The 26,472-nt window shown below is 36.9% G+C and overlaps 1 protein-coding gene across 5 annotated transcripts in view; it reads left to right on the plus strand.

The window, feature by feature from the left end:
- Positions 1 to 26,472, plus strand: part of LOC126237210 (microsomal triacylglycerol transfer protein) — a 207,680-nt gene that overhangs the window by 128,735 nt on the left and 52,473 nt on the right. For all 5 annotated transcript variants that reach the window (XM_049947089.1, XM_049947091.1, XM_049947092.1 and 2 more), the window contains 4 exons: positions 10,217 to 10,420; positions 10,514 to 10,663; positions 14,885 to 15,050; positions 25,158 to 25,303. In XM_049947089.1, coding sequence (XP_049803046.1) covers positions 10,217 to 10,420; positions 10,514 to 10,663; positions 14,885 to 15,050; positions 25,158 to 25,303 — 666 coding nt within the window. The remainder of the gene's footprint in view (positions 1 to 10,216; positions 10,421 to 10,513; positions 10,664 to 14,884; positions 15,051 to 25,157; positions 25,304 to 26,472) is intronic.

A 26,472-nucleotide genomic window follows, 5' to 3' on the forward strand; every position in this document is an offset into this window, starting at 1 on the left:
ATGGCACTATTGGCTAGGAAACTCCATCTGGGACTTTTTGGCAGCCTGGTGCAAGTCTTTCTATTTGACGCCACTTCAGCAACTTGCATGTCAGTGAAGATCAGATGAAATGATTAGAGCAACACCCTCTCAGTCCCTGAATGAAGAAAATACCCTACCTGGCCAGGAATAGAACCCGTGATCTTGCAATCTAAGAGGCAGCAGTGCTAATTATTAGACCATACACTGTGGTTAGGAGATTGGTAAACAGTGTGCATTTCTTTTTTTGTATTCCATCTTTCTGAGTGTGGTCTATCATCTCTGGACTGAAGGCTGCACTCTGGTACTACACAGGTAAACTGTGTGCAATCTTCAGTGCAGAAATGAGGGGTCAGATTGAGCAACAAAGATAGATTGAGAGAAAAGAAATTAGAAGTGAAATGAATAGAGATCTATGACTTTCTCAAGCACAGAAATGAGTTAGTTTCCCCCTCATTTTTTACCCATACTACCCACTGTCACCTTGCCTTCTCCTAATCACCATAACCTCTTTGTCAAAACTTATGATATTCCAAGATTGATACCTTTACTGCAAAATTCATACTCCTGCAATAATGTTCTCACCATAAAATCTACCCCATGCACCCATCCACTACCATTTGTGCCATTCTCAGCACTGGTAAATTTTAAGTCATCAAAGGTAGAACATGTGAAGTCATATACAATCAGGAACTAAAATGTGTTCATTGCATAGTGTCTTATGTTGGAATGGCCACCATTAGACTTGTGAGCAAATCAATGAATACAGAACTGTGTGCCTTGGGGATACCCAGTACTCAGCTGCTGAGGGAATGCAGTCACTGCTACATTGTTTTGCCTCCAACCTGATACTTGTTTCCCTGAACTCAGGAGATTGGACCACAGGCTCGTCTGCCTCGTCTGCAAAAGCTGTGCCAATTGGACACCTCCAAAAGGGGTGCTGCAGATGGTAATGGGGAGAGCCATGGATGCTAGTGAGGGAGGGCACTCACTGGAGAGTCTGGGCATCACATCCTGGCTGCCTGTCTATTCCATCAGCTGCCTTTGTTGCTTCCATGTCAGGATGCTCTTGGTGTGTTCTTGCAACTATTACACCCCATGCAGAGCTCAGCTGGAAACCACTATCTCAATTGACGGGATCCTTGTGGACCCCTATCTGCACTGCCTCTTTGATGATTGAATGCCAGAAGTAGTTTGCCCCGCACAGCACCTTGGTCTGTATCTTCATTAAGGCTGTGCTCTGTGACTGCAGCTTTGTCCGTTTGACTGAGGTGAACATTTCTCACGTGTTCTGAGCGTGCTGTGGAATAAGCACTGTATGGAGAATAATTCGAATGTTATTTTTCTCCAGACTCCTGGCAATCTTGGCTGTGGGTGGTCCATTGTATGGAAGGCATGTCTAGCACTTTGTGTCTTCTTCCAGGTCGTCATCTGTCTCCTCCTTGTTTGGCTGGAGAGCATGTCTTATCGGTGTCCGAGTAGCTGTTCTTGTGGAAGGTTTCCTGAAGATCCTACAACTCAGTGGGTAGAACTCTGCTTGTCGCATGTGTCTTATGCTATACACCAAGCTTTCTCTAATGTGAAGTTGGTGAAGGAAGCAAATGTAATAGACAGATGGCACCATGACTTGAGGCCTGGTCCCTCCAGCAGACCGTGAGCTGTTAATAACATTTTATTTTAAAAGCTTTGAGTTTTGACGCAAAAAAATTTGAAGGCATTACTTTTCAGCATGCCCTCATAATACTGATTACATTTTTTGAATGCATGTGTGGACAGCTGTACTTCTTCAAAAATGGTAGAAAATATATATTTTATGGGTTGGAGAGCTCATCTTTAACCAGTCATAAATCATAATTTTATGGACAGATAAACCCAAGAACTTGTTGTACAGATCCTTGTGTTTCTGTACAATAGCTGCTGTCTTTCTCTATTAAAATACATGCACCTGCTAATTAGTGATAATTTGTGTGCCATATTTTGGAGAGTTTTGGAGGCCCAAATATCAGCTATCTGTTCTTCAACCTCCTTTATCATATTATATCCAGAAAGAGTATTCTCTAATCCTCAGAATCTATACAGTTTAATGTTTGACCCATGCCTGCTTATGCCTGAAAAACATGGCTCAAAGTTATTACTTTTCACACACAGTGTATATGCTCAAATGTGACATTGCTGAGTAAACAGAAAGTAAAATAGGCGAAGATTATTTTGATGTCAATAAAAATACAAATCAATTTCAAGCTATAAGCAGCCACGAAACAAATGAAAATCTAGCAAGTTAGGACTTCAAACACACTGTACAACTATAAGAGTTCTTTACCCTTTTAGACTGAATAAATTGCTAATACTGTCTTGTTCAAACTGAATAAGAACATTGCTTTCCTGAAGTTGTTAATGGTGCTTTAGTGATTTTAAATATATGTTGCTCTGGGATCCAGCAGGTATTTTTAAAATATGGCCAGTGGAAGGAATGGGTAGAGCCATGGGGAGGTGTAAAGCTGATCACAGGATCTATTTCTTCTAATAAAATGTCTCAAACATTTACGCCAACCAAGCATTGTCATATGAACAAGCAAAATTCCTGGTGATAATGTTGTAGTGGTAACAGCTGGAATTCCCTTGTGTGCTTTAAATGTTTTAACTGTAGATGCTGAAGCATCATTGGAAACTCTGCTTACTTTGATCTAGTGTAAATCTGTGGGCTTGAACTAGAGATTTTCGTTTGACCCAGAAATTGTGTAGCCTTTGCAAGCTTTTTTCCTGACCAAACTGAGTTTCTTCATTTTACTTCCATGTAATGTAAAAAAGATGATGCCTGAAATGTTGTCATTGCAGAACTTAAACAGATAGAGAGGCATCATTATTTCATCATAAGGCCTCTGCAAACTAGCATGAGCTACCAGTTTTTTAGTTATTTCTTTAATTTCATCTGAAGGAGATTTTCCATGGCTGGGACCACAGTTCTTTTTATCCAGGCACAAATTGATAAAATTCTTGTACTGAGCTGCAGATTCATTAGTAACATACTGAATGTGCTTCATTTCTCCTATCATTATCCTCAAATATTTAATCAGCCACATTATGAATGCATGAACTGCAATGATATCATGACAAAGGCAGTCACTAGTAATACAGATGCTTATATTCCGTAATTCTTTACTACCAAAGTAAATCACAAAGGCATCTAATGTGGCTTGGCTGTTCTCCCAATGAAACCCTTGAACAGCATCTTGAATGGCAAATGAATAGGTCTCAGCAAATGCTGTCAAAATAGTCACTTCACCATATGAAGATTTTCTTTTACATGCCTCAGTTATGAACACTTGCTTGCTTCGCCATTCTAGCAGAAATACTAAAAATTCATTTGCTGTTTGTTCTATAATCCATCTACTACGAGCTAGGGTCAAAATCTGAAACTTGTTGGAACAATTTGAATGATGCAATTCATTTCTTAGTTGGTCAGTTAAAAAGTTCATATCCTTACATTTCTGGCATTGCTTCACCATTTGTGTTTTCACATCAGTGGAGCTCACACCAGCGGCTGCTACTGTATCGTTGGTGATGGAACCTTGTGATTTCTGCCTTACATAACTCGTTGAGTCCCTTTTGCTAAATGTTTTGAAGCTGTACAGACAAATCTCCAATAGTTATTAGAGAAGTATCCACTGTGCAGTGAGCACCAACTGCCCCAATATAAACAGTGGATATTGATTCTTGCTCATCCAGAGGCTGTAGCTACTTATGAGAAAATTCTTGTCTGCATGTGGGACAAAGCTTCTGGCTAGGCTTGAAAAATTTTAAGTCAACAGTTACAACATTTTAACATGGGAAATGCCAGTTGATTGTAAACTCTTCGTAACTTTGTTTGGTTTACCCATGTGGATTACAGTGGGTATTTTGCAGTAACTGGACTTTTGTCATCAGCAGGGCATTATGGTATGAACAAATTTGGGCATCTTCTGTAAAACCAAGTCAAGATTTAAGTTTTAAAAACTTTTTGTCCATCAATGACATTCCTTTTACTGGCTTAAGGTGATTTTTACCATAATAAAATAGTGAGGCTCAAGAGACAGAGCAATCTCGAGAGAAAAAAAAGGAAAAAAAAGTCAGGCACTACTTGGTCCATTTCACAAAACACAAATTAGTTGAGTCACAAAAATTTCTAAGAGCAAGCTAATCACAAGATCAACACCAGAGAGAAACTGACAGTTCAGAGAAGAAGAAAAACATATTCCTTCAACAAATATGGTTTGGCAGTTTTTTCAGTTTGTCTTAATGTTATAAAAAAATCAGTAATGAATCTCCAAAAGCTTTTGGGGTCATTTCATCCATAAGTAGGTGTAGATTTTTATTTATTTATTGCTGATTATTGCTTGGAAATTGATTTACACATAATGGCACTTGTATTTTTATTGACATAAAACAGTTTTCACTGATTTTAGTGTTTGTTTGCTCATTGTTACATTCAGACATATATACTGTGTGTGAAAAATAATAACTTTGAGCAATTATTTCAGCCATAAGCATGCATGGGTCAAAAATTAAACTATATAGTTTCTGAAGCTTAAAGAATTTTCTTTCATTTCCATTTCCATTTTTATTATCACATAACATGCCTTATACAATCAAAAATTGTGACATAGGGGACTTATCAGTTTTACACTATATACAATAATACTAAAAATAGACAATAAACTAATGATACATATGGTGTAACATCTTCAAAGAGGTATTTTAATTATAATTATAATGCATTGTTGCCATTTAAGAAATCTTCTACACTATAGTAACATTTATCGTTCAGATATTTTTACAGGTCTCTTTCGGTACCTTTTACATTTGGGTCATCCATACCTTTCCATATTTTATTTACAAATTTCATGTCCATGTAGTACGGGGTTTTTTCATATGATTCTAATTGGTGGGTAGATAACATGTAGCTCGTTCTATATCTAATATCAGATTGATGCAAGAAGCAGTTGCCCTCAAATAGTTGTGGGTTTCTTTTCATGAAAGTGAGAGTTTCATAGATGTATATGCTTCGAATGCTCATTAGATCTAGTTTTACAAATAAAGGTTTATGATGTTGCTTTGGTTTTGCTCCCACCATTGCTCGGATGATTCTTTTTTGTAGTCTAAAAGCTCTTAAGTAAATTTGCTTTTTCAGACCCCCAGAAAATTATACTATACCTAATGACTGAAACAAAATATGTGTTATATACAGTTTTTCTTACAGCTAAATGAGTAATATTATACAAGATATTCATAATATATACAAGGCTTTTCAGTCGACCCATTATGTTGTCCACGTGGTGACTCCATAACAGGTTTTTATTGACTAATATGCCAAGGAATTTGACATGGTTTGCAGTCTCTAATTTTTTTCCATACACCTTATTTCATTTATAGACTGTGCAGATTGTTTTGTGGTGAAATGAACAATTTCTGTTTTTGTAAAATTTAATGTCAAGTTTTTGACCCAAAACAGACTACAGCTGTTGAGTCATCTGCATAGAGGATGGTATCAGACTGGACCTGGCATAGCGTATCATTATTACAATACAGAAAAAGTAGTGGCCCTAATATTGAGCCTTGTGGAACATCTAATTGAGTGTGTTTCCAGCCAGAAGGAAATTTCTTGCCATTGATGTTAATAAGTACTCTTTGTTTTCTGTTTGCCAAATATGATGACATCCAGCTAAGAGATTTTGCTTGAAAACCATAGCGTGCCAATTTTTTGAGAAGCAGGTCATGATTTACTGTGTCGAAGGTTTTGAACAGGTCACAAAAGCTGCCTGACACACACATCTGCTGACTTTTGTAAGTAATTCATTTATTACATGGATTGTGCTGCGGCCTTTTCTGAAACCATACTGATTGCATAAGATAATGCTGTTAGATGAATTGTGATTTTCAATCTGATCACATGCAGCTCTTTCAAATATTTTTGAGAAAACTGGTAACAGTGAGATTGGCCTATAGTTGCCCATTTCCTCGTGTTTGCCTTTTTTATGTACTGGCTGAACTTCTGCATATTTTAATCGATCTGGGAAACATCCCTTATCAAAAGATTAAGTGATCATGAAAGAGAGTGGATATGCAACACTGTGATGGACTATTTTTATTATTTCAGTGGAGGCCTTATCCCACCCCACATATTTTGAATTTTTTAGGGACATTATTATTTTGATGACATCTGGATTTGGAAACATGAAAAAACTTAAAACACGGGCAATTACTGTCTGTCATATTGGGATTTGTTTTTGGTGTTGAACAGTCACAAAATTTGTTACAGTTCATAAAAAAGTCATTGAATGATTCACAAACGACACTGGGTTCTGTAACAGCTCTACCATTTATCACTATTTTAGAAGGGCATTTTCTCTCTGCTTCACTGCCAACTTCACTTCTTATAACAGACCAAACAGCTATTGATTTGTTTTTTGCATCTGAAATGAAGTTATTAGTCCCAGTGCATTTTGCTAGTTTAACTAGTTTGTGGAATGTTTTTTTTTTTTTTGTATGTGCTTACATATTTAAGAAATTCAGGGCTTCAATTTACTTTTGCCTCCATGTGCAGTTTCCTCTTAGTAGCACTAGACATTGTAATTTCTTTTTTTTACCGATGATCTACTTTTATGGAACCTGGTCCTCACTGTTACAAAAGGGTAGCATTCATTGAATGTGCCCAAGAATTCAGTTAAAAAGTTATTGTAATTGTCACTTGTGGAAGTGTGTTTGCTGACTGTCCACTTGGTTTGGCTTAGTTTTTTACAAAATACTTCCACATTTTCTTGACTGAAATTCCTACTCTTTTTGTTGTGCAGACTGCATTTTGTTTCGGTAGTGATTCAAATAGTGCTTTATGGCCTGATACTCCTAAATCTAGAAGAAACTTTTCTTTTACATAATAATTATAACTACTTACAATATTGTCAATACAGGATATAACAAAATAAAAAAGACTGAAACACGTAACTATCTAAAATTTGGTACACCAAATGTGTTCATCAAATTTGCAGGTTCATATATTTTGATAGAGAAGGACAGAGGCTGCTGTACAAAAAGTACAAGAAGACAGCATGGTTGTGTGTCATATTACCAATTTCTGGCTGAATGCATCCTTTTATGATTTAAGGCTGGTTAAGGTAGGGCTCTCCAAGTCGAACAATGAATAATCTGTCATTCTAAAAAAGTACAGCTGTCATCAGATCAGACATATTTAAAATCTAATCAATAATATATTATTATTTCAGATAAAAAGTTGTTTTAAGTATACAAAAGCAGGCACTTGTAAGTCAGGAGTACCTGTAATAAAAGTTACCCAAATTTGGCATGCATGTAGATAGTGCAAACTTGGGACTTCTATCTAAAAGCAGCTGTAGAAATGTAACCGAAAGACATATCAAGCTGAAACTTTTGAAACTTTGTGCTTATCCATACAGGTCATTGTGAACATTCCCACAAAATTTCATCAGATTAGGGAATGTTTGATCAGGGACACTGGTCTGCTTGATATGGAATGACACAGATATGACCTGAACTGCTCCAAATAATTTACCTGATCCCATGTATTTCTAGATCATGTAGCAGCAGGGTGGTCCACACTATCAGCTTCTTTTGTGAAGTCACAGGAAATTCCTGCTACTTTATTTATTCAAAGAGTGGTTAACAGTTAATGCTGTCCAAAATGCCATCTACAGCTTGTATAGTTGTGTTGTTATCTCAAAGCCAGACTAATTTTTTACAGTGATATTGAAATTCCGTGTAGTTTTTTGCTAGTGCCTATATTTATACTCAGCAAACTAGAACTTAACAGAGGGTACTTCCCTTCATACTATTTATTATGGCTCCTTGTTCCAGTTGATATAGAGCCTTCGGAAGAGGATTGCTTAAATGCCTCTGTGAATGGTGTAATTAATGTAATCTATTCTTTTCTGTTTCTATGGGAATGGTATGTAAGTGGTTGTAGTAGGTTCCACGTTAAATGCTAGTTCTTGAATCTTTGTAAGTATGCTTTCATGAGACAGTTGGCATCTATCTTCAGGTGTTTTGGGTTCATGTCCATGATGCTCCCCTATGACTCAGATAAACATGTGATCATACAATGCATACATGTATACATTCAGTTTCCTATGACTGAGATGTGTCCCAAGTAGTTGAGCAATATTCTAAGATAGGCCTTATGCATAATTTTTAAGCAGTTTCCTTTGTGGACTGATTGCATTTTTCCTGTTTCCTGCCAATGAACTGAAGTCTGCCACTTGCTTAACCCACAGTTGAGTGTACATGATCTTTTCATTTCAAATCCCTATATATTGTCTTAGTATGTGTATGAGCTGACTCATTCCACTTGTGATTCATAGATGTAGATACCCTCTTTTTTATCTTTTTTGTGGTAAGTACACAGTTAAAGTTATACACTAATCTTTGCATCCAGATCATTGATTTATAACATGAACAACAAGGGTTACAAAAGAATTCCCTGGAGCATACCTGAAGTTACTTTAGCTTCTGTTGATAACTCTGCACATCACACTACATCTCTCTACAAAGAACTTCTCAAACCAATCACAAATTTCATTCAATACAAATATGATACTTTTCCACGTGTTTTCCGCACAATCAAATCAGAATTTCGTAAAGATTCCCTTCTCATTTTAGTTCCCTTCATTCCCTCCTCCATTTCTTCTTCTTCTTCTCCTCCTGCTCCTCCTTCCACTTGTCATTATCCTTTGCCCTCCTTATTTTTCTTCATTTCTCAAGTAGCTGTGCCTCCCATTGAATTGATGCTCATGGCACATGCCTCAGCTGCCAAACCCTGTTTACCCTACTGTCTTCATCTAGTGACTGTAATAATAAATCAGACATTGGGTGCACTAGTTCCTTAGGTGGGAATCGCTTAAGCGACAAACTTCACAATTCTTTCTGTCAGATTCACTTCCTCAAATTGCTGCACGTATGGAAAATGAAAAAATAGCAGCTAAAACATTCTTCTGTAAACACACAATAAAAGCAGTACACAGTAATTTATCTGTGAGCAATCATCATCTCCTTCTCCTTCTGAGGATTGGGTGTTATTGTCATTTATTCTGGTCTCTATCATCCATTAACCTCTTACGATGTCTTCATAGTAGCCAATAATTCATTAATTTTTCAGTGGTATCTCTTTTCTGCAATTCTATCAAGATTATCCTTCCATTGCACGCTGTTCTCTTCAATCTTTAGGGACCGATGACCTCAGCAGTTTGGTCCCTTAGGAATTCTCTCTCTCTCTCTCACACACACACACACACACTCAATACAATTTCAATCTTGTCATTAACTGGAAATATTTTTAAATCCAATCTAACTGTTTTATTCCTTATCTTACCCATTTCATTACAGCCCTTTACATATCTTGTGAACTTCATCTCTGCTGCCTGTATGTGAGTTTTCCTTTTTCGTATTGTCCATGATTTGGAATCAAATACAAGAGTATGTACAACGACAACTTTATAGAATTTCATATGTCTTTCATTTTTGTTTTCCTTCTGAAAATTTTTCCAATTGGTCATCAGGTAGCGTGACAATTATGAACCTATCTATTAGTGCCTTTATCACAGTTAAAATTCCTCTCACATCCTAGCTAATTGAAGTGAGATGCTTTTCACATGTGTTATTATTTTTGATCTGACTGGATTCTTTCCATTGAAAGCTAGCAGTAAAATCTTATAACATTAACTGGACATTCTGTGGTTACAGATGTAACATTTGTACAGTTTACATTGAAGTATTAACATGAAAATGAAAATCAGATAGGTCTGAATATGACATTAGATACAGCAAAGCTTTGAATTTGTGAACTGTGTTGATGTGTCACTAAACAAAGGAGCAGGAAGTGTTACAGATATAATAAAACCTTCAATTTTCATGGAATGACACTAACCCAATAAATTATGCAGTCCACTCACATCGCAATTAGTTGTTTACTTCTTAAAAAATACCTAACTTTTGCTGTCTTCAGTACTCTCTCAGAGAAATTTGTTAAATTTAGAGCATTAGTGTTCCAGCCAAAACATGTATAGTATGTTGAAGAATAGCAACTAATGAAGTGTTGAGTGGCACAAAGAAAGCAGAGACAATGTTTTATTGTTCAGGAAATGACGTCCACAAATGATCCTGGACTTTTTGTTACTAAATTAAATTTGTATTTCAGTTGCTGAATCCTCGACTGCACATTAAATCTCGAAAAGCGCCATCACCCGAAGGCTTTGTTGGCCATGCATCAAAACTTGACACTACCAATAACAGTCCATTTTATGTTCATTGGAATAATGGAAAAGTGGAGCATATGTTTGTGGCCAGTGGTGAAGATCTCTCAATGGTGAACCTTAAAAAAGGAATAGCAAGTCTTTTCCAGGTACTTTTTAAAAATAGTATGAGACTGTCAGGATACACTAACAAAGTATCCATATAGCACTCTTACTTGTGTTAATTATGATAATGTCAACAGTTCCAGTTGCTTGATGTAGAAACAACAGAAAAGGATGCGTCTGGGAAATGCCTTGTGAAATACACAGCTACAGATCCTCGTTCATTTACCAAGACCAAGACTGAATGTGTCTCTCCAAAAACTGTTCCATACATTGCACATCCAGAGCAGGTAAGTACCAAAACTAAAAATCAGTATCCATATATGGTGTAAATAAATTACTTCTTTAAAAAAATGAAGTGCAGGAATATTCTTAGTAGTAGCTACTATCTCAGATTCTGATAATTAAGTGTACCATCTGCATTTTGTGATTTCTGTGAAATGTAAATTTACTGTTCAGATGAGGTCATGTATAACTGAATTTCCTTGTGTGTGTGTGTGTGTGTGTGTGTGTGTGTGTGTGTGTGAGGGAGGGAGGGAGGGAGGGAGGGAAATTTTTTATTTATCTGCCTGATCCATAGTTCAAAACTGTGACCCCTCATTATGATATAGAATGTGTCAGTTTCACAATTACAGTACATCTTTTCAGTGGGAACTATGGCAATATGCTGAATATATTTCTAAACTCCATGTTCTAAGTTGGCTCTCATTTTGGTTATAGGAATAATTATTTGGCCGGCTAAAGCTATAGGAATTGGGCTTGGGCTTGGCACTACCAACGGCATTGGACTTATGCCCAAGATAGCCAAATTACTTAAGTTCCTAATGGTACACCTATCGATGCACCTCCTCAAAACTTCCACTAATTCTGTTCATAAGTGCACACTGAACAGTCACTTCATTGTTGTTTACTCACAAGAAATATGTCCCTATGGGGCCTACCACACTTGACAATCACAACAACTTGCTTAACACAATTATATTTGAGTTTTCCATTGCTGCTTGTACTTAACAATCACCAATTACGTAGTTATGTATGCTTTCATCACTTATGTAATTAAATCTGTTCTCCAAACGGTTCATTTTTGTACTCTGTTGCACACTACTTGTGATCAAACCAGGCTGACTTGATACTTGTGCTGTGGTTTCAATTGGTCTAGCATTCTGTCTTTAAATTTTAAATATTCTAATAAAACTTCACGCATTCTGCGGCACAAATGCGCACATTGTGAGCACATGATACCTGACTGACTAACATATGCACCAAAACCACTGACAGGTGCCAACCTGGAATCTGCTTGTAGAATGGAGCATCCCTGTCATCAGCATTGCCCCACTAGATCAAACATGAGTAAGGGAAGATTTAATCTGTTAAGTATGGGATTGATATCTGCAAGCTTACAATGTGTCACCTGGAGATTAAGGAGAACTCTGGCAATTCTTATTGGGTTTGGATCTCCCAAACTCAGGATTCTTATGAAGAGGGTACATCAATCACTACCATCTCTCAAAAGCTGTAAGTCTTCAGCAATTACCACTGGGTATCACACTGCAATGATGAGATAAAACAGTCAGTAAAGGGAATTGTTAGGGTCACATATTGCCTGCTTCAGTATGCATGGCTCAGCTGTGGTTGTCTGGACTAGTACTCAAGATTTGATAATGATAATGAATCTATTAGTGGCATCTTAAATTTGCAGTTAACAGTATGAGTGAGTGGTGAAAATGAATATCAAGACCTATAAGAGCACATATGGAAAATCTTCTTGATTGGAACAGAAAATTGCAATGAGCATCAGGTCTTTATCAATGTCTGAACATTTAATTCTTGAAGCTCGGAAGAGGAGATTGCTTCTGTTTCTTTCCCTCTCTCTGATTGAATAAAGAAAAAGAAAAAAAAGGCGTTTACATCAGATAAATAGGGTTAAGGTGGTATGTAGACAATAAAGGGTTTCCATATTCCAATGAAATACAGACTGATACAGTAATCAGAGGCAAAAACTAATGTTTCTAACAGAGGAAATGTCCTTTTGAATGTGCCTGTAATAAGAGCATTCCAAAGTAAGTCATCAGATTTGTCAGAAGGAAGACTCCCGTGGCAACAGGGTTGAGAGTATCATCAAACGTCTGTTCTCACAAGTATGGAACTCAAATTTCTGCTGCAAATTATGGCCAATACAGAATTACATTGTGCTCAGATATCACCCTATCAAACATCTGTCAAAGAGGATCTTCCCTAACCATTTCTCCTGCTAGCAGATTTCAGTGCAAATAAGATCTACAGTTCTTTCCTTATTGCCCTAGAGGTCAAAAGCAATCTTGAGCTTCCTTTTATTAGAACACGAGCTACTTGTCAGTCAGCACAGATCCAAGATCAATCTCCTAACATGTGCTACTTGTCAGTCAACAAAGATCCAAGATCAATCTCCTTTCTTCTTCTGTCCTTTCAGGTGCTGTTTAGTGAAATCTCGCCAAAGTCTTCTGCTTCATTGACCTAAAAACTGTTTAAGTAAATCTCCTGCAAACAGCAATAGAAAGAGATAATCAAGTGCATGCTCAGCAAAGCCAATAGCTGCTATGCAACCAGCTAGCTGTGTTTGAATTCTGAGAACTCTCTAGATTTTTGTGAAGCATAGCACCAGAGGAATCCTTCAGATAGTTGAAGCAACCACTCTGAAATCCTCCAGTCTGGCCACTGTGAAAGGAGAGAAATGCTAGAGTTGGTAGTGATCTGCATTCCCTACCAGGCACTAATGAAATGGGTGCAGGGAATGATTTTTTACTGGTTTTATTTCTTTATGGGCTCCTATCCTAATTGTTGGAAGTATTTATGGAGTGATGCTTTACTTTATTGCTAGCTGAACATTTTAAGGTTGCTGGTAAACTGATGAAAATATGTTTTCATGAATAATGGACATTTCACTCTTATTTGTACTATTAATACCAAGGACTGAGCTGTTTGTTTTGAGAAATATATATATTATTTGTAAAATTTCATTAAGGAATGAATATAGTGGAAAACAGTAGTTAATAATTCCAGTTTCTTGCAAAGGGCACTGCATGATGTGAATTCACACCACAAGTCATTTGAATTATGCACTTTTGGACTCCAGAAAACTTTAGCTTGATGTGATGAGCTACAACAAAATATGATCGATTGTGATATTATGGAATGAATGTAAGCAAAGTACAACAGCATTTTTTTAAATTTTTGTGTCACCATTGTCCCAAAACACAAACATTTCGAAAACAGAGTTGTTTAGACATTCCAGAAGTTCTATGGCAAGTTCTTCTCATATGAATTTACAAGTTGTAATCCCAAAAATTTTGCAAGTTTAAGCTTTTCTGTATGTGTTATATTTTAGACATATGCTGGGTAGAAACCACTTAAAAGTTATGAACTGCATATAGAGTGTCTTTGAATTTGAGTAACAGGGAATTTGCTAGAAATATTTATCTTTGAATTTTAGTAACAAAGAATTGGCTAGAAACTATTTGTTAATGGCTATGAAAATATTATTAACAGCTGTTTCTAAAAGTACTCTCGATTTTATGTTTATTCGAATGTTTGTATCAACTGCAAACAAACCGATATATTGTAGTGGTGTCACTGCTTGATGGATTATTGCGTAGGTTCTAAAATACAATTCTAGAGGTGCTGGGTTTGATTTTCAACTGGTTCTAAGGAGTTATCTGTCATTTACCTCTAGCCTCTGTCATTGACATGTTAATATGAAAAATGTAAACAGCACTGTGACTGCAAGAACATGTTAAACTGTAAGCCCCCATAAAACTACTCAATTCAGTTCAAAGATCAGAGGAAAGCAATGGCGTATCACCTGCAATAGGATGATGACTTGTACAGCACTGTGATGTTCAAGTTCATCATTTGATAGATAATGTTGTTACCTTTATCTGTTGTACTGACAGTACATCAATAAGTTGTCAGTATTCAGCACAATTCATGTTTATATACAGCTACCTGTAACAAATATACAGAGAATATACTACTCTGATCAATAGTTTAATTACAGAAGTACATGATTTAAGGGTGAAAATTCCAGGGATAATCCTACAACTTGTTAAAGAAATTGGCAAACTAATTTACACAACACTAGTTCTGTGAAATTATTGGAAGTGATTATTGGATATTACAAAGCGCTATTATGTTCGTTAGAGTTATATGGAACACACAAACTTCTTCTGTAGATCACATGTTGACTTCAGGTGAATTATATAGTCTTGACTGCATGATAATTTAGTGGTAATGAAGCCACAGAAGTGTAGTACTGACTGGGTTCGATATGGTTTAGGTGAAAATGGAAGTGGTGTGTAAATGGTTTTCTAAATTTGTGTCTCTTATTTTAGAAACACATAGGAAGTCAGTGAGTGTCATAAAGGTAAATTAAAGGCAGATGTAACTAATAATTTATAAATGATGTTAAGATACTACACTATAATGTTAGTTTTACTGAATGAAACTAGCTCCAACTTAAAAGTTACTTTTTGCAGGTACTCAGTGCTCTTGTAAATTCTCAAAGGACATCTAAATATACAATGACAGGAGACTTACTAGCCATTGACTCAGTAATAGCAACTGAAACTCATGAAATGTTTGTGGCCATTCGACAAGATGCTGGTAGTTCTATAAAAGCTGTCTTAGAATTATCTCGAACAGGTAAGGGTATAAATTTATTTCCACATCACTATTAAATGCTTTCTCTTATACCGGTAGAGAGGCAAAGGAAGTGTTAACATGTTATTCATTATGTTTGCATGTTTTTGTGTGTCACAGCTGGTGTTCTTAATTAAAAAAAAAAAGAGGGAGAGTGATGGAGGGAGAGAGATTGAGAGAGAGAGAGAGAGAGAGAGAGACTTCTTCTTCTTTCTAAAAGCGTGATACATATTGTGACATCCATCTCTTTATTTCTTCATTGATAGTCCCGACAGTCGCACAATTGCATTTCACAGTTCTTACTTTCACTGTTCACAACCTCCCAAAATGACACATTTATATGGCCAGTTCACTATTGGTAAATGTTGATAAGCCTCATTAATAGCTTGCAGGCAACATCAGCATATTGCTGTAATAGTTTGCTGTTGAACATCTATGAGGAGTAAAACCTAACCACACAGTTCACAGTTCTTGCAGAATAGTACAGTATGTGTGACACTATTTTTCAAATAAATTAAACAGACAATGTCATTAATTGTTCTAATACATGGTCTATTTGTGTTACACTTATTCCACTGTTAAGTTGATGCATTGTTGTGAATCTAACCAATACATGATTCATGCCTGAAAACTGGCCGTGGACTGACTGTTGCGGTACCAAAAATTGGTCTTTTATATATCCTCACAATAATAGGCACTGAAACTATACATTGTTTGATGTTTAAATTACAGAAATTACAATTAAAACATAACTCATCCAACTAACTGAATACATCAAAAAATTCCTTCTTTTTGACAGTTCTTTCTACAACAAAGGTTAGGCCTAATTATTTGTTTAAATAATGAAATGAGCAGATATAATTATACAAACAACACTTTTGACAAACCTGGCAATTATTTCGGATTTAATTAAGGGCTGGTTTTGCTAATATGTTTTCGAATAGAGCCAAATTAATTCTTTAAGAATCCTTGTAGTTCTTCTTCCAAATGTTTATAATTAGTACAGAATTCATATTTGTTAATAAGTCAACAATAAAATCTAAGTCATGAAACAATTAACTGGTTTCACCCTATAATGATCTGTAGCAAACTAATTTAACTAGGAATGGTCAAAATAAATTAAGAAATTAATTTCATACACAAAACTAAGCACAACATTAGATCTGGTGCTAAATTCCTTAAGACTGAGAGCCAACCTTTCTCTTTTATGGAAGTGCAGATTATACTCACACATGTAATGGTAATTAGGCAAAAATGAAAATAAAATGAATTTAAGGAGGCAGATGACAAAACAAGAGAGGAAGTATAGAGATACCAACTTGTTTTGTCACAATATGCTTATATAAAATGTGTAAATGAACTGTGATGTACTCTCTCTCTCTCTCTCAAAATAATAACTTGTCACAGTTTTTTAGTTCTCCAAAATTATACACAAGGAAATTTTCCCCCCACAAGTGTTATCTGGCAATTGTGGTTTGTCATTATATCATACATACAGGAAACATGCTCAAAAACTGTTGCCTGCCAGCTGATTCTTCATATGTGGGAAAGAGTAGAATTTTGGAGTAGAAAGATTTAATCACTATTAGGAATGATATTCATGTAGTGAAATATCTTTTTCAAATGCTTATGCACCAACAGAAGTCCTGGTCAAGGAGTACTGGCCTAGTTAGGAATACACATACTGGTATCAGTGGTGCTGAGAAACAGCTGAAATTGCTAAAATGGAATGAAGTTCCAAGACCCAATGGAATTCGTACCAGTTTCTACACAGTACTTGTAGCTGAGGGAGCTCTTTTTCAGACTATGATATATATGAGGCTACTTACAATAGAAATCTGCTTCTTGGTGACTTCACAATGAAGTACTGTCTAATAAAAGCTGCACCGCTGCACAACCACTCAGTCAAATTTTCATACATTTTTTGAAATAAGTCACAGAACCATAGTATCCTATGACTGTATTAATGAATCACAATTGGAATCAGTCAACTCATAAAGACAGTTGTGTATATCAATTTGTAGGGATACAAAATGGAAGCATCACATGGGTTCCACTGAGATAAAAGCAGGTGGCTGATATAGGACAATGAAGGCTACAAAGGAGATAACTTACAAAACACTCATGTGGCTGATACTATTAGATTATTGCTTAAGTGTGGACTCTTATCAAATAGAGTAAACATTCCCCTACCCCCTCCCCTGCCATTGCCCCCATCCTCACCCCTGATGAACTGGGAGGTGCTTGGGATGATCAGTGGCAGTGTATCGCGAAGCTGTGAGCTTGTGGACCGTCAAGACACAGGTTGAGGTGCAGGAGTAGCTGATGGACATCCAGTGGCTGACGATATCAGTTAAGACATGAGATGACACTTGTGTTGATAAGTAGCAGCAGTGGCAGGTATTGTGGTCTGAAGCATAGAATCGTGTGTGGCTAGCAATCTGTCTGGAGCCCGGAGTGTTAATTCATCATCGAGAGGCAACCTAAGTACCCATCAATGGAGGAATATTGAGAGCACCAGAGCAGATGAGATGTGTGAGTTATTTATTTATTTATTTATTTTGGAGTTATCGATCTTCTGATTGGTTTGATGTGGCCAGCCACAAATTCCAACCTTTTCACCTCAGAGTAGCACTTGCAACAAATGTGCTCAATTATTTGCTGGATGTGTACCAATCTCTGTCTTCTTCTACCCTCTGCAACTCCTTCTAGTACAATGGGAGATATTCCCTGATGTATTAACAGATGTCCTATAATCCTTTCACTACTTCTTGTCAGTGTTTTACATGTGTTCCTTTTCTCACCAGTTCCTCATTCCTTAACTTATCAATCCACCTAATTTTCAACATTCTTCTATAGCAACACAACTCATATGCTTCTATTCTGTTCTAGTTTTCCCACAGTCCATGTCTCACTGCCAAACAATGTTTTGCTTCAGATACAAATTCTCAGAAATTTCTTCATCAACTTAAGACCAATGTTTGATACCAGTAGACTTCTCTTGGCCAGGAATGCCCTTTTTGCAGTGATAGTCTGCTTTTTATATCCTCCTTTGTCTGTCTGTCATGGATTATTTTGCTACTTGGGTTGCAGAGTTCTTTAACATGATCTTCTTTGTGATCAACAATCCTGATGTTAAGTTTCTCACTTCTCTCATTTCTGCTACTTCTAATTACTTTCATCTTTCTTCGATTTACTGTGAATCCATATTATAGTCATTAGACTGTTCATTGCATTCAGCAGATCCTTAAGTCTTCTTCACTTTCACTGGGGATAGCAATGTCACCAGTGAATCTTTTCAATGATATCCTTTCACAGTGAATTTTAATTCCATTCTTGAACCTTTCCACTATTTCCATCATTGCTTTCTCAAGGTATAGATAGAACAGTAGGGGCAAAAGACTGCATCTCTGTCTTACTCTGTTTTTAATCCATGCACTTCGTTCTTGATCATCCACTCTTATTATTACCTCTTGGCTCTTGTACATGTTGTATATTACCCATCTCTTCCTGTAGCTTACCTCTATTTTTCTCAGCATTTCAAACATCTTGCACCATTTTACATTGTTGGACACTTTTTACAGTCAACAAATCCTATGAACGTGCCTTGATTTTTTTTTTCAGTCTTGTGTTTATTATCAACCACAATATCAGAATTGTCTGTCTGGTGCCTTTACCTTTCGTAAAGTCAAACTGATCATCATCAGACAGCTCCTAAATTTTCTTTTCGATTCTTCTGTATATTATTCTCGTTAGCAACTTGAATATATGAGATGTTAAGATGATTGTGGGATAATTCTCGCACTTGTCGGGCCTTGCAAACCCTGAGAATTGTGTGGATGACTCTTTTCTGAATGTTTGTCAGTATAGCGCCAATCTCATATATTCTGTGTACCAATTTGAATAATCATTTTTCTGCCTTACTTGATTTTGAGCCTTCCAAAGCTCTTCTCAATTCTGATTCTAATACTGAATCCCGTATCTCTTCCATATTGGGCTGTTTCTTTTTCTTTCATGTCATCACTTAAATATTCCATCTCATATAGGCCTTCAAAGTACTTTTTTCTCCTATCCACTCTTTCCTCAGCATTTCACAGGAGTTCCTATTCTCTCTTAATGTTACTACTCTTAGCATTAATGTCACTGAAGGTTGTTTTGACTTTACTATATGCTGAATCAGTCGTTCTGACCACCATTTCTTTTTTGATTGCTTCACATTTTTCATGTAGCTATTTTGCCTTAGCTCCCCTATATTTCATATTTATTTCATTCATAAGTGACTTGTATTTCTGTATTCCCCTGAACATTTTTGTATTTCCTTCTGTTGTCGACTGAAGTATTTCTTCTGTTACCCATGGTTACTTTGCAATTACCTTCCTAGTACCTGCATTTTTCTCTGCAACTTCTGTGATGGCCCTTCATAGGGATGTCTATTCTCCTTCAACTGAACTGCTTACTGAGCTATTCATTATCACAGTGTCCATAGCCTCAGAGGACTTCTCTTCATCCCCTAATACTTCTGTATCTCACTAATTAGCATTAAGATTCTTCATGACTAGTCTCTTAAACTTCAGCCTACTCTTCATGGTTATTAAGCTGTGATTTGGATCTACATCTGCTCCTGGATATGGCTTACAATCCAATATCTGATTTCAGAGTCTCTATCTGCCCATAGTGCAATCTAACTGGAATCTTCCTGTATCTCCTGGACTTTTCCAAGTATTCGTCTTGCTCTTGCAATTCTTGAATGGAGTACTCACTATTACTAACTGAAATTTATTGCAGAAGAAGTCTGTCTCCTCTCTCATTCATACTACCAAGGCCACCTTCTCCTACAACCACATTCCAATCCCCCATGTTTATTAGATTTTCATCTCCCTTTATGTACTGAATTACCTGTTCAATACCCTCTTATACTTTCTCTATCTCTACATTCTCTGCTTGCAACATTGGCATGTATACCTGAGGTACTGTTGTCAGTGAGGTACTGTTGTCAGTGTTGGTTTGCTGTCGATTCTGATGAGAACAACCCTATCACTGAACTCTTCACAGTAACTCACTCTCTGCCTTAGCTTCCTATTCATAATGAAACATACTCCTGTTATACCATTTTCTGCTGCTGTTGATATTACACTCTACTTGTCTGACCAGAAATCCTTGTCTTCTTTTCATTTCACTGCACTGATGCCCATGATATCGATAATGAGGCAAAGCATTTCGCTTTTCAGATTTTCTAGCTTCTCTACTGTGTTCAAACTTCTGACACGCCATGCTCTGACTTTTAGAACATTATCCTCTCATTGGTTATTCAACCTTTTTCTCAAGTTGACCTCCCCTTTGGCTTTCCCCTCCTGGAAATCCAGATGGGGGCCTATTCTGTAATCTTTTGCGACTGGAGACACCATAAGGACACTTTTGCAATTACAGACCGCATGTCCTATGGATAAATGTTATGTGTATTTATTGCAGTGGTTTCTATTGCATTCTGCATCTTCATGCCACTGATCACTGCTGAGTCCTCCATGTTTTAGGGGTAGTTTCCCATGCCAAGGGCAAGAGAGTGCCCCGAACCTTTGTCCACTACTCCGCCCGTTTTGATAAGGCCATTGGCAGAATATGGGTGACTTCATATGCTGGAAGTCTTTGGCGGGCATTTATGATGATTTTTATCAAAATGTAAACCGTGGTGGCGTTCAAACCCAGGAACAAGGACAGTTTGATCATTAACCAGAGATGCTACCCTTAATCCAAGTGTCCAGCCACTAAAGTAGTCCAGGATACTCACGATGCCATTCTCTTTCTTTCTGATGGATGCCAGATGACATGGTGATTGCAGGGAATGAAAGGGCAGAAGTAGCTGCCAAGGAGGCATCATGATCCTCAGTTTAGTGTACCATCCAACTGCATGCTTTTGTTTCGCTGTTGAGGTACAGAGTCATGGGTCAATGAATGGCAGCGATAAGCTCCATCTCATAAAGCCCGCAACACAGCTGTTGCATACCTGATTCCAACCCAGCAGACAGGACAAGGTCCTCCTTATTTGCCTTTACACTGGTCACAGCACTATGATGCATGGCTTTTTGCTCTTTCGAGAGGACTCTCCAATGTATGGTGCTTGTGGCATATGGATCAATGTGTGCCACATTTTAACAGACTGTGTTTTATTTTCAGACTGAAGGGCAGCAGCAGATTTGTGAACAGATCTGCCCTCTATTTTAAGTAATTTTCAAATGAATGTGGTTAAGGATTTGAGATTTTGTTATTTGTCCAAAATGTTTCCTAAGATTTTAGGGAGGTGTTCTTAATGTGATAACAAGGTGACTGACTCACCCAATTTTTTTATACATGGCCAAACACTCACATTTCACTGTGCCTTTGTTTGAGTTGCTTTGTTATTGTAGTTATGTTTTGATTCCAGGTGTAGCGCCTTTCACCTTTTCTCCATTATCTAAAGGAGTATGAGACAGAGTGATTGTGTAGTTTAACATAAGTGAGGTGGGAGTGAGTGAATGAGTGTCATTTTGTGGGTTTCCTCCTGACTGTGGGACAACAATTCAGCCATTTTATCCTACACACACACACACACACACACACCAAAGATGTACCCAGCACCACGATTTAGTAGTAGTAGGAGGAGGAGGAGGAGGAGGAGCTTTATTCATCTGTAGATCTCTTTTTACAAGGATGTATGACATTTAGGTTGTACCTTTCTACACATATGTTGTTGAGAGGGTGACAAGTTTTTTATACTTTTTGAAATTATTAACGCATACCATTGGGTTGACACTCACAAACATCCAAGAATCCTGTGGCAAAATAACTCAGAAAAATTGTAGTTATTGAAACATAAGTTATTTGAATTCTAAAAGTCACTAAGAAAATAATTAACTGTGATGCAGAATACAATTGATATTTACACACAATGTCACAGTTCACATACAACACTGTCTTATAGTAAACCACCAGATAAATGTATACAGTGAATAGTTCACTTAGTCAAGGTCTTGTTGACACATCACCAAACTCAACAATCAATCGTTCAAAATTACATTGTTGGTCTGAATGTCCTAGCAACCATCACACAGTTCAGTCAAAACATTATCAAATTCAATTAAGGAAACTCATGTAGGATTTTAGGCTTCAGAATTACTGCATTTTTTCAGATGCCAGTATGTGAATTTTCATGGACGAACTGTGCATAGCTATTGCGTAAGCTAATATCGGGAGCAGACAGGACATAGATGTTACATGTTCACTACCTTGACCAGGAATGAACACAAACTGACAATTTTTGAGTCACATCTGAATATTTCAAGATTGGCACATGAAGAAATTGTTGTTTTGAAACCTCCACAGTCATCTGAAAAATGGCTATGTTAAATTTTGGTTTTCAGCATGGACAATAAGTACTGATAAAATTTTGGTTTATGAAAAACTGATAGTGTATAAATATTTAAAAAAAATGTATGGAACCACTTTATGCATCTGCATTGGGAATTACTTATGAATATAAGCAAGACATTGAAAATTATGCAACACTTTTAATTAAGGACTCAATCAACTGACGAAATATGTCATCTGCTGCATAAAATTGAGGTCAACAAAAGCATAACTGCAAAGGTCAAAATATAACAAGAAAGGAACTAAAATCTGCAACAGCAAATGTAGCTTCTTTTGAAATTAAATATTAATTACCTCATAAATTAATTAGTTTCACAGAATTTAGAATAAATTATTTAAAAGTTGAACTACCAGTCTTTATGGCTAGTGGTATCATTGTGCCCAGAAATACATATTAGCTCACAATGTTTTCCTTATTATGTCACACTAGAATCTTCAACTAGGTAGATTTTCTAATTGACTGATTTCCCAGTAAAACTGGCATTAGAATTAGCATGTCAGAAACATTACCTTGAATAATTAATCGTAAATGAGTAACAATTTAGTTGATGTTTTGAAATACTCTTAACACCTCCCACATGAACAGTACCAAGAAAATGTCCAAAATTTGAAAAATGAGGGAAGGGGAAAATGTTAGTTATTCACAGGAGCTGTAGTCATAACAGATGACATAATTCCAACTGGCTATGTCACTTCGGTTAGTTTGTTACAAAAAGTGTTCACATCACCACTAAGTAAGCAGTACACACACAGAAAAATTAACTTCTTATAGATGTCTAGCTTTATTAGTTAAACAGCTGTCAATTCAAAATGTTTATCTACACTAATTGTGATCAGATCATTTCAAGCTGTAAAATATGTACCACCCCAGGTATAAATGCATGATCCCCCACCCTTTAAGCTACCAGCAGGTATACTGGAGCAACTTATGCATTTATAAGCACTGTTTGACAAGCTTTATGTATGAACTTCATCAGTAAATTTTAGAATTAACATGTACACTTAATGGAAGGAAAAATTTTTCCTCTCTTTGGTATGTACCCCATATGCTTATTGTGTAAATGGCAATTCAGTTAATCTTCTTTAACTTCTATAGTTCAGAAACTTTTGTGCTTTTGTCCGAAACTCATATTTATTGTATCCGTTTGTTCGATCACCTTAAATTGTGGGTATGTAGTAATGAATTAAGTCAGTGACAAGTTAATAAGGGTTGTTTTGATGTACATTCTGAAAGTTCTTGGCTTAATTCAAAACTACAGTGAATGTGGCCCAAACTCTATGAACTTTGTAAGACTCTGCACAGTGCTGTGAAGCTTCGGGTTATATATTTTGCAGCTTGTTTATGACAATAGCATAACCAACAAAGTTTTAATGTTTTCACAAGCAATTCATGTAACTGAATTACTCAGTTTTCTGGTGTGATAAAGTTTTCCTGCAAATGGGTTCCATTCAAGTCAATGCTGCTAAAGATTATTTACGTTTGTTTGGATCCTATTCAAAATGGTTCAAATGGCTCTGAGCACTATGGGACTTAACTTCTGTGGTCATCAGTCCCCTATAACTTAGAACTACTTAAACATAACTAACCTAAGGACATCACACACATCCATGCCCGAGGCAGGATTCGAGCCTGCGACCGTAGCAGTCGCACAGTTCCAGACTGAAGCACCTACAACCGCTCAGCCACACTGGCCGGCTTGGATCCAGTTACAAAGGGTTTTTTGGTGTTTAAGAACAATAGATCACACATGGATTCACCATTGCATGCCAGAGATAGGGGATTAAGACAGAGAATGGCAAACAGAAAAGTTTACCAAAGCAAACAAACATTGTTCCACCTGTAGTCATTGCTAACAAACTATTTCTGTAAGGGCAGAGCTATCACCAAACAGCATTGGATAAACCAAAGGATGATATTCGGGTTAAACATCCACACCTTAGAAAACATTAAATTTTTTTACAGGCATGCATGCACTTCTGGTTGAGATAACTAAAAAGGACTGATTTTCCGGTCGGATTTGTTACTGTGGATGAGACATGATGCAAACACTCTTTGCTAGAATAAACGGAAACAAACTCCGATGTCACTGCATGAAGAATGGCTACATTCAGTTTTATCCTTACGAAAGGTTAATACTGTTTTCTGGCACACAGAAGAGATTTGTGATACTGATACAATGATAACTGGCAAATACAATCCACATTTTCTGGACCAATAGGATGAAAATATATATGAGGAGAGGGGTAGATGGGAAATCCAGTGTTGTGGGGTGAATTGGAAATCCCGTGTTGTTCAGCTCATTAGCAAAATGCCAGGCAAATTGCGCTAACATAAAAGGGGACCATGTCAAAAACTACATGGTTTTTAAACCCTAAAACAGGTGTTCACTGCTAGAGTGACACCTTGCTCTTAAACAGCCCCCCCCCCCCCCTCCAATGTTGATGAACTGAAGTGATTAGGAGAGGTAAGTACCTTGTTCTTTGTGGTGGAGGCTATACTGCAAGACACATACATTTTTTCTTTTCTTTTCAGAATAGCTCTGAAGCTTGATTTAGTCTTCACTGAAGAAAATTCATATTTTTTATAGTTAAAATGCAACAAATTTTTGTGCACAATTAAGTAATACTCTACTGTAATACCTTTGGCTCATTATTAGTTGCTTGCACATATTCTTTTGTGAAAAAAATGTTTTCATGTTATGATTTTAGGTCGTTTTGAGATAACAGATACAGTTCAAGCTGAATCAGTTGATGCAGCTTTGACTCAGGTGCAGGAAATGCAGAGAACAGAATTCAGCAAGCAAATCTTAATTACAGAACGAGAACCTAGAATTTGCCAGGATGATTGCCCAAATGTAAGTAACTGCAGTAACAAGTAATCAGTGATGAAATATGAAACTTAATAGCTATTCCAAGGATTTAACAAGTAAAATAAGTTCACTACTGTTAAAACAGAAACTTACTACTAGTTTTAGGAACCTAGTGAATTTATTGCACTGCAAAGTACGTAAATATGAATCTTTGGAAGGCTCATCTAGAAAAAGGAGATTTTACATAATATCATATACATACATCTGACCTGCCTCAGTGGCCGAGATCGCTAATGCACACTGGTGCAGTGGTACTTGATGCTAAAGTAAGCCAGTTCGAATCCCGGTGGTGGAAAAAATCTTCACTGCCAGTATTTGGCCAGCTGGGGGAGGAGGGATAGTGACATTATGTTTCTGATCACCAGACTTTGTGCCAATGTCCTGTTTTAAATACCAAACCTCTCTGCCGTTTTTCATGAAGTGAGGGCACGTGACACTGTTAATGGTGATCCATCCATAGGATGGCAGCCTCCTTGGTGCTATTCACGAGAAGTAGGCTATGTGCCGGCACTGGGTTTCACACTCACCCTTTTCCCATCATCATCATCATCATCATCATCATCATCATTATCATTCAACACAAACATTACATTACACACACACCCACATACACACACACAGTATTACAAATATTGTAATGGAGCATGTTGCAAATAAATAAACAAAAAAGTACTTCTAGAATGAAACAGTGCTGGTAGGATGTGTACAACATTACCAGAAATGTGTAACTCAAGTAGAAGGCAGGGAAAGGGCAGGAAGTGTGATCAGGTACATAGGAAGGGGCAGATGACTGGGACAGAGAAAGTAGCATTTGGAGCACATTTGCTAGTGGAGTGTGAGATTGGGATGGTTGAGTTACTGAAAGGGATGGAGAGAATGTTTGGTCACATGCGCATTTCAGGGAAGTTTTTTTCTCATGGAATGATCCTAATGACACTGGTTGTAAAGCAGATCCTCAAGTTGACTTCACTATTGTTAGCAGCATGTTGTGTAATTGGTTATACAGACTGCCCTTTGCCACATTTTGCATTGATCATTTCTGCTGGGGAGTTTATAGTTCTGCCCCTAATGTGACAGTTACCCTGATGATAGATGTAATGTGAGACAGGTTATTACACTCAGATATATAAAGGTGATAGGACATGTGGGGGCAA

This window comes from Schistocerca nitens, chromosome 2 (assembly GCF_023898315.1).
Source record: "Schistocerca nitens isolate TAMUIC-IGC-003100 chromosome 2, iqSchNite1.1, whole genome shotgun sequence".
Taxonomy (NCBI): domain Eukaryota; kingdom Metazoa; phylum Arthropoda; class Insecta; order Orthoptera; family Acrididae; genus Schistocerca; species Schistocerca nitens.